Here is a 7,608-nt window from a genome sequence, read left to right on the forward strand (position 1 = left end):
CTCTCGCGGAAACTTTTCAAAATAAATAGACTGAGTCGGCAACCTGCAGACTCAGGTGGGGTAAGCCTAAAATAGGTGCCCCATTTATCAGTTTATTATCAAAAATCTCGAATGCCAACCCAGTGTCAAGCAGTGTTTTAGGAGCTAAGAAAAGAGCAGCAACCAAGACATAAAGTTGCTGCCCTTCTAGTGGAAAGAGAGGACCAGGTAGAAAGTGAAGGGATGCTAGAAAGATAAAAGGTTATCCTCTACAAAATTAGTTCGCACCTTACACCATTATTAAGGTCAACTCTTAGCTTTCCCTTTTCCAAGCTAACTGAACCTATTCCTTTCACGACTCCTTTCCCCTTGACATGTGTGCAGGATCCTCCAAATCAGGTCTTCAAACAGAGAAATAAACTCGTCTATGGATTTTGAGTCCATTTATTTGTGCTGTGTAATCTTTGCATAATGTTTCTATGATGTGCCTGCAGCTATAATAACATAACCTTCTGTTTCCATTTTTGAAAGTCACTTATTCTTTTTAGACTGTTTTTGTATTAAATACAGGTCTTTCTTCTGCTTTCATGGTTTCCTGTGAATAGAATAATAGTAAAATACTGCAAAAACCTGGTCATTTATTAGTCATTTAAAAGTATTCCTCTGAGTAATTTTAATTCCATTTCTTTGTGTTAACCATTCTAACTGTAAAATGAAGGTCTGGAGACCAAGTTTTTTGAGAAGCCTAGGAAATGTTTCTTAATAAGAAAAATCTCAACCTCTGCCTCCTCCCTGGGAGCTCCCAGTAAAGAATGCTTTCCTGAAGCATTTGAAGCTGTATTATTCTTACGGTGAAATTCAACTTTTCGTGAAACTGAAACTCACCTGATAAGCTGCTCTCACCTGAAAACTCTTGATTTACTAGTGCGATTCCAGATTTATTCCACAAACAGGCTAACTAAATTAATAATGCACACAATTCTATGTAAATATGGCACTGTACATCTGTGCTACTACCACATGAATCCATTCATGCACAGTGGAGGGACCAACTCTCACTAAATTCAGGTTGCTCAAGTGTGTGTGTGGGAGCGGGGGGAGTAAGGGAGTTGGTTGTTATCATTTTCATTCTTTAATATTACACGTTATGAGTGAGCCCTGCCCCCATTGTTTTCTCAATCTGGTTCTCTTTACAGTCTCCCCGTCCCTGTCCCTTTTGCTTGGGTTAGTATCTCTTGTCAGGGCAGTAATTTCTCTCTTTTAAGCTGGGTAAAATGGACAAATGGGCCATTTGGTTCAGATAAATCCTATCGTTAAAATTGATCTCAGAATTAAACAAAAATGGATTTTTAATCTAAAAGCTCATCAGCCCCACGCCCTCCATCTGATATTTGTCCACCCTGGCTTTTTGGGGGTCAGGGGGAGAGGCGGATGGTCTATCCGCGCTTGCGCCTTTCCTTGCCTGCTGGGCCAAAGCACAGTTTAGTCAGGTGCCGCCCCGCCCCCTCTGCCCTCGTCTCTAGGAGGCTGAAGTATCTCCCCGCAGATTAGTCCTGGAGTCCTTGTCCGGAGCGAGCCGGGTATTTTTTAAAGCTTAATGCCCTTATCTTTGCATTCCAGGCGGAAGGTCAGCTCCAAGCCTTTTTTCCTGCGCTGCTCCTTCGCGAAATGGGCACCATCCCTGATGCCGCCTCCTGAGTTAGGAAAGGGGTAGAACTTTCTCAGGGAGCTTCAGAGTGTCCCCGTAGTGCCTTCCCGATTCCTCAAGTAAAGATCCTTGTCGCACTACAGGGAACATGCTCGATTTCCCTTTCCCCCAAATCTCCCCAAATGTGGGCGGAGACGGAAGGCTGCTTCTGTGTTTATTTTATAAACCTTTAAAACCGACTGCACTTAGCGCCGTGGAAGCCCACTTGGCCCTCGCCCAAAGAAAGCTGTGGGAGGTCGGAAAGCTCAGTGGACCTGCGCGGCTGCGACCAAGTGGGGTCTTTAGGGGTGTCCCCCTTAACCTCTCAACAGCCTACCGCCACCAGGTTCTGGAGTGGATAGACGCGGCTGGCGGGAGTGGGTGAGCGCATCTTCACCCAGGGAACACCAGCCCCAGCCTGCAGTGTGGACCCCCGCACCTCCCGAGCTCCTGCTCTCTGGGGTCCCGGAAGAGCTGGAGGAGGAGGGCGGGCGGCGGCGGCGGGACTGCTGGGGGGGCCTCCGGCCGCCGCTCCGATTGGCTGCGCCGCCGCCCCCTGCTCGCGCCGCGTGCCCCCAGCCACGCGCCCAGCCAGCTCCCGCCCTCAGCCCCGGAGCTGGTTCCTGCAGGAGGGGGGACGCGCAGGGGCGGGACCCGTCTCCTCGCTTCGCACCCGAGCCGGGGCGCGCGAGGATAAAACCCTCGGCGGGGTGCGGGAACCCCGGGTCCGGCAGCCTCCGGAGCGCGGAGAGGCGGGGCCGGTCCCTCCGGCTGCCCGCGCCTCCGCCCCTCGGACCCGGCTGCCGGAGCGGGGTGCCCAGCGCGCGCGGGCACACGCGACGGCCAGAGCGCCGAAGCTGTACCTGCAGCTCAGCAATGAAGAGAGTCCGGGAGAATCCACTGGAGCTGCCGGAGACGTTTCCTGCGCCCGGGGTTGCTGCTGCCGCCGCGGCTGCTTAAAACTCCCAAAGTTGAGAGCCAGCGAGAGGCTGCCGCCCGCCGGGAGCTCGAGGGAAAGGAACTCGGAAGATGCAAGAGTGACAGCCAAAGACAGAACAGACGCACGGACCTTCGGAAGACACCACCGTCGGCGGCCTATCCCCAGAGCCCTTAAGGCTCCTCAGTTCTGTGAGTTGTGTTCTGGGCTGGTGGCTTGCTAAGTATTTCCTTTTAATTGTTTATAGCATGCGTTTGTGTATTTTTTTTTTTTTTTGGTCAGTTGGAGGGAATTAAAAAAAAAAAACAAAGCAGGGTGCACCTTTAAAAAATATTGAGTTTCTGATATTGAGACGGTTGTATTGATAGACTGTGGCTGTGGATATTTGTAAGCAGGATTAACCCAGGAAAGATTGTATTTAGCAGTAAAAAGCCTACGTAGGTTCCCAGGGTGAAATAAAACCTCCATTTCCAAAGTTACTGGAAAGAAAGCAAGATGTGCCTCTTACGAGTTAACTGGTGGTAGTTAACTTCGCTTGATTTACCACTCTTTAAATATTGATTGTTTACCAGGTTCACTGGTGGAAGGCTGAGCTGGTGGCAAAGGCGCCTGGAAGAGACTTAGAGGCGACCATAATGTCTTTGCGTTTACACACACTGCTCACCCTGCCTGGAGCTGTCAGACCCGGCTGCAGGGAACTGCTGTGTTTGTTGGTTATTACAGTGACTGTGAGCCCTGGTGCCTCAGGGGTGTGCCCCACAGCTTGCATCTGTGCCACTGACATCGTGAGCTGCACCAACAAAAACCTGTCCAAGGTGCCTGGGAACCTTTTCAGACTGATTAAGAGACTGGATCTGAGTTATAACAGAATTGGTCTTCTGGATTCTGAGTGGATTCCAGTATCATTTGGAAAACTGAACACCCTAATTATTCGTCATAACAACATCACCAGCATTTCCGCGGGCAGTTTTTCCACAACTCCAAATTTGAAGTGTCTTGACTTATCGTCCAATAAGCTTAAGACCGTGAAAAGTGCAGTGTTCCAAGAGTTGAAGGTTCTGGAAGTGCTCCTACTTTATAACAATCACATTTCCTATCTCGATCCGTCAGCATTTGGAGGTCTCTCCCAATTGCAAAAACTCTACTTAAGTGGAAACTTTCTCACGCAGTTTCCCATGGATTTGTATGTAGGAAGGTTCAAACTGGCAGAACTGATGTTTCTAGATGTTTCTTATAACCGGATCCCCTTCCTGCCAATGCACCATATAAATTTAGTGCCAGGAAAGCAGCTGAGAGGCATCTACCTTCATGGAAACCCATTTGTCTGTGACTGTTCCCTTAACTCGTTGCTGATCTTTTGGTATCGTAGGCACTTTAGCTCAGTGATGGACTTTAAGAATGACTATACCTGTCGCCTGTGGTCTGACTCTACACACTCCCATCAGGTGCTTCTGCTCCAGGATAGCTTTATGAATTGCTCTGACAGTATCATCAATGGCTCCTTCCGTGCACTTGGCTTTATTCATGAGGCTCAAGTCGGGGAAAGGCTGATTGTTCACTGCGACAGCAAGACTGGTAGTTCAAATACTGATTTCATGTGGGTCAGTCCAGATAACAGACTGCTGGAGCCAGACAAAGAGGTGGAAAACTTTCATGTGTTTCACAATGGAAGCCTGGTTATAGAAAGCCCTCGTTTTGAGGATGCTGGAGTGTATTCCTGTATTGCAATGAATAGGCAACGCCTGTTAAATGAAACTGTGGATGTCACAATAAACGTGAGCAATTTCACTGTAAACAGATCCCATGCCCATGAAGCATTTAACACAGCTTTTACCACTCTTGCCGCCTGTGTGGCCAGCATCGTTTTGGTACTTTTGTACCTGTATCTGACACCGTGTCCCTGCAGGTGTAAAGCCAAGAGACAAAAAAATGTGCTAAACCAAAGCAATGCCCATTCATCTATTCTCAATCCCGGCCCAGCTAGCGATGCCCCCGCTGATGAACGGAAGGCAGGTGCAGGTAAAAGAGTGGTGTTTTTGGAACCCCTGAAGGACACCACAGCAGGGCAGAATGGGAAAGTCAGGCTCTTTCCCAGCGAAACGGTTATAGCTGAGGGCATCTTAAAGTCCACGAGGGCGAAATCTGACTCAGATTCTGTCAATTCAGTGTTTTCAGACACGCCCTTTGTGGGGTCCACTTAGTTTCGTGCCTGCATTTCTATGATCTTTAACTTTGTGTGTGGTCTACAAAAGAAACAGCAGGACAGAAATGGTTTTTGGTTTTTGAAATACAACCAAATGGTCTCTAAATGGTTGACAGGAAATGTAGTATAGCCCTTTGGTTCTTCAATGTGCCAGAGAAGGATAGGGTTGTTCTCCAAAGTTAAAGTTCTAGATAATGATAGCAAGTCTTTAGCACCACTGATCATTTCAAAGCTGGCCTAGAGGTGATTTAACTGACATAGTCCTTTTATTCAGGATTCTTGAAAGAAAAATTAAGTTCTGTGTATTGGCGTTTTTAAAAAAGAGACTTTACTAACTTACTAGGACAAAAGTTGAGTTACTTTCAAGAAAAGCATTAGTGTCCTATTTCATTTGGAAGAATCAAACAGCAATTATTTATAAAGCATAAAATAAAGTTAGATTTTGGACTAATTCAGCTAAATTCATCCTTTCAGACCAGAGTAAACAGACTTCACTGATAAAATTTACTTAGTAGTGCTGCGTCCCTCATCATGTTAGAGAAATAGCGCAATAAAGGTACATTTGTTTGACCATCTTTTCGTGCTGTAAATTTCCTATCCTTGAAAAGATCTTATTGAAAATTTAAAGTCATCATTATTTGTTGCCATAAATATGTGGATGTCAATACCAAAATGTCTTCTTAAAGCTTTGTTCTAGTATGCTTGTGTGTATGTAACTCTTAAATTATATGAACTATTAAATTGTGCTTTGAACATACGACATAATGTAAGTATATGTATTCTATGACTTGATGTTCTGTTTTATTTGGCTATTTAAAAACATAAATCTAAGATGTTATATGTGATCGGATCTTTCTACTTTTTGTAAAGCACTGGTTATAGCAAATATCTCTCCAGAGTTCTTGGAGTTACAATATAATTTATTTTTTTTTAAGGGTAAAAAAGGCTCTAAAGTGTTCTACACCAATTTACACCTTCTATATCACATTTTACTCTGATACCATTATGCACTTCAACCAGCTTTGGAAGATACATAATCTCCAGTTTTGTAACATGTGAGAACCCAGGAGACTTGCTTCTTATCCTCATATCTGCTATGAGGTAATCGAGTACTCACTCTGGACCTAGGTTTTCCTCAGCTATAATATGAAAGGTTCAGACTAGGTGATGTACAAGGTTCCTTCCCACACTGGAAGTGATAACTTCCTGGTGGTCTTAGCTCTATCACAGGCTTGCACTGGCTCTCTGAAACTGTACTACATACCAGTGACATATAGGAATGGGATTAGGATAGACTAGCATATCACTGCATAACCCGAAAGGACATTTTGGATCATGAAGTCCAGCAACTTCCCTTTCTCAGGAACAATTTGAAGCCCAGAGAGGGTTGTGTGTTGTCTAAGGCCACACAGTGAATAAGCGAGTGGGACAGAAGTAGAGTTCAGGTTTGGGATTCTTCCTGGTGAAGGTAAGAGAGTCAATGAATGTCGTTTTTGACAGTGGGCATAGAGAAGGAGCCAAAGAATGAGACAAAAGAGAGCTCAGAAAGTATCAAAGGAGAATCAGGGTTATGTTGCCCCTAATGAAGAGAGAAGAGAATTTAAAAAAAAAACAAAACGGAAGTGGTCAACGGTGGCAAATGCTACAGAGAAGTAGATGAGGAGGGAAGACTGCCTTTGTCAATGGTGGTTTTGGGGAAATGGTGGACACCTGGTAATAGCTGAATAAGAGCCAAGCCAGGCTCCCAGTGGCAGACACTGGTCAGCAGGAGATTAAGGAGTGAGCGGGTGGGCAGGATGTGTCCCTTAGACAATAGAATGCAAAGCCACTGCTCAGTAGCTTTGAAAATTCCTTTTTGCATGGTATTAAAAAAATTACTGCCTCTGCTTTTTTAACTCAGACCTCTCCCATTAGATAAGATCCTTCAGACCCAAATATGTTACAGGCAAACATTTTATTCCAGTTACCGTCATTTATGCAATTAAGAATTCTGTGATTTGTATGACTTTTGAAATCATCCTTCCTTCCTTCTCCTTCAGAATTTTCTGAACTTCCTCCAGGAGTTTCCTAGAGAAACTCAGACTCAGAGATGCTGTGATTTGTTCAGTTTCATACAGCTGATCTGGACACAAGGAAAAACTGTTAAACAACTGACACTCTCCAGCAACGAAAGGCTGCGTCCAGGGGCCATGATGACCCTGACTTTGGGGGTGCAATAAGTAGAGCTCATATGAAGGCAGACAGAGATGTTGCAGAGTGGATCTCTGAATTGAACCTTTTCTGGACAGGATCTTGAAAATCCTTCAGTCCTCAAACCCTTGATCCTAGGAAATGCATGTTGCATTTGGCAGGGGAACATGAACAGTGCTAGAAGTAGGGAGTTTGTAGAGCCTTTTCTTGGCTGGTCCTAATACTCCTTGGGTAAAGGACAGGCTGAACTGAGATCAAAACTAAAATAAATCAAAAGAAAATTTTAAAAAAAATTCTGAATACTGAAAAGAAAAGTGAATTTTAAGCAAAAGTAGAAAGGTGTGGTGATGAAAAAGCATGAAAACTGAATATTATTATGTGCTTTTTAATTTTTGTGCTTTTTAAATTTGTCTCACTCAAAGCTTTTATGTAATTTTCCTTCCAAATAATAATTTGGATTTATGTAACTGGATTATTCTTTTAAACTACTTAGTATTTTTTATTTCATAGTTGTGAGAGAGGTGGCTACTCTGGAGAAAACAAGCAAAGATCACAGACATGAAATTTTTCTGGGCTTAGAATATTTTTTCACTTTAATTAGAAGATACTAGT

General features: G+C 44.5%; 2 protein-coding genes across 2 annotated transcripts in view; one reads left to right on the forward strand and one right to left on the reverse strand.

Moving 5' to 3' along the window:
• The window catches only part of PCED1B (PC-esterase domain containing 1B), a 113,089-nt gene extending 110,474 nt beyond the window's left edge, over positions 1 to 2,615 (reverse strand). The window contains exon 1 of the mRNA XM_036236582.1: positions 2,530 to 2,615. The gene's annotated coding sequence lies outside the window, so the exon portion shown is untranslated. The remainder of the gene's footprint in view (positions 1 to 2,529) is intronic.
• AMIGO2 (adhesion molecule with Ig like domain 2) lies at positions 2,482 to 7,327 on the forward strand. Its single transcript, XM_016124476.2, has 2 exons — positions 2,482 to 2,794; positions 3,176 to 7,327. Exon 2 carries the CDS (start codon positions 3,239 to 3,241, stop codon positions 4,802 to 4,804), a length of 1,566 nt encoding a protein of 521 aa, XP_015979962.2. The 5' UTR covers positions 2,482 to 2,794; positions 3,176 to 3,238; the 3' UTR covers positions 4,805 to 7,327.
• Positions 7,328 to 7,608: the final 281 nt, after the last annotated feature.

Source organism: Rousettus aegyptiacus, unplaced genomic scaffold (assembly GCF_014176215.1).
Source record: "Rousettus aegyptiacus isolate mRouAeg1 unplaced genomic scaffold, mRouAeg1.p scaffold_m13_p_2, whole genome shotgun sequence".
NCBI lineage: Eukaryota > Metazoa > Chordata > Mammalia > Chiroptera > Pteropodidae > Rousettus > Rousettus aegyptiacus.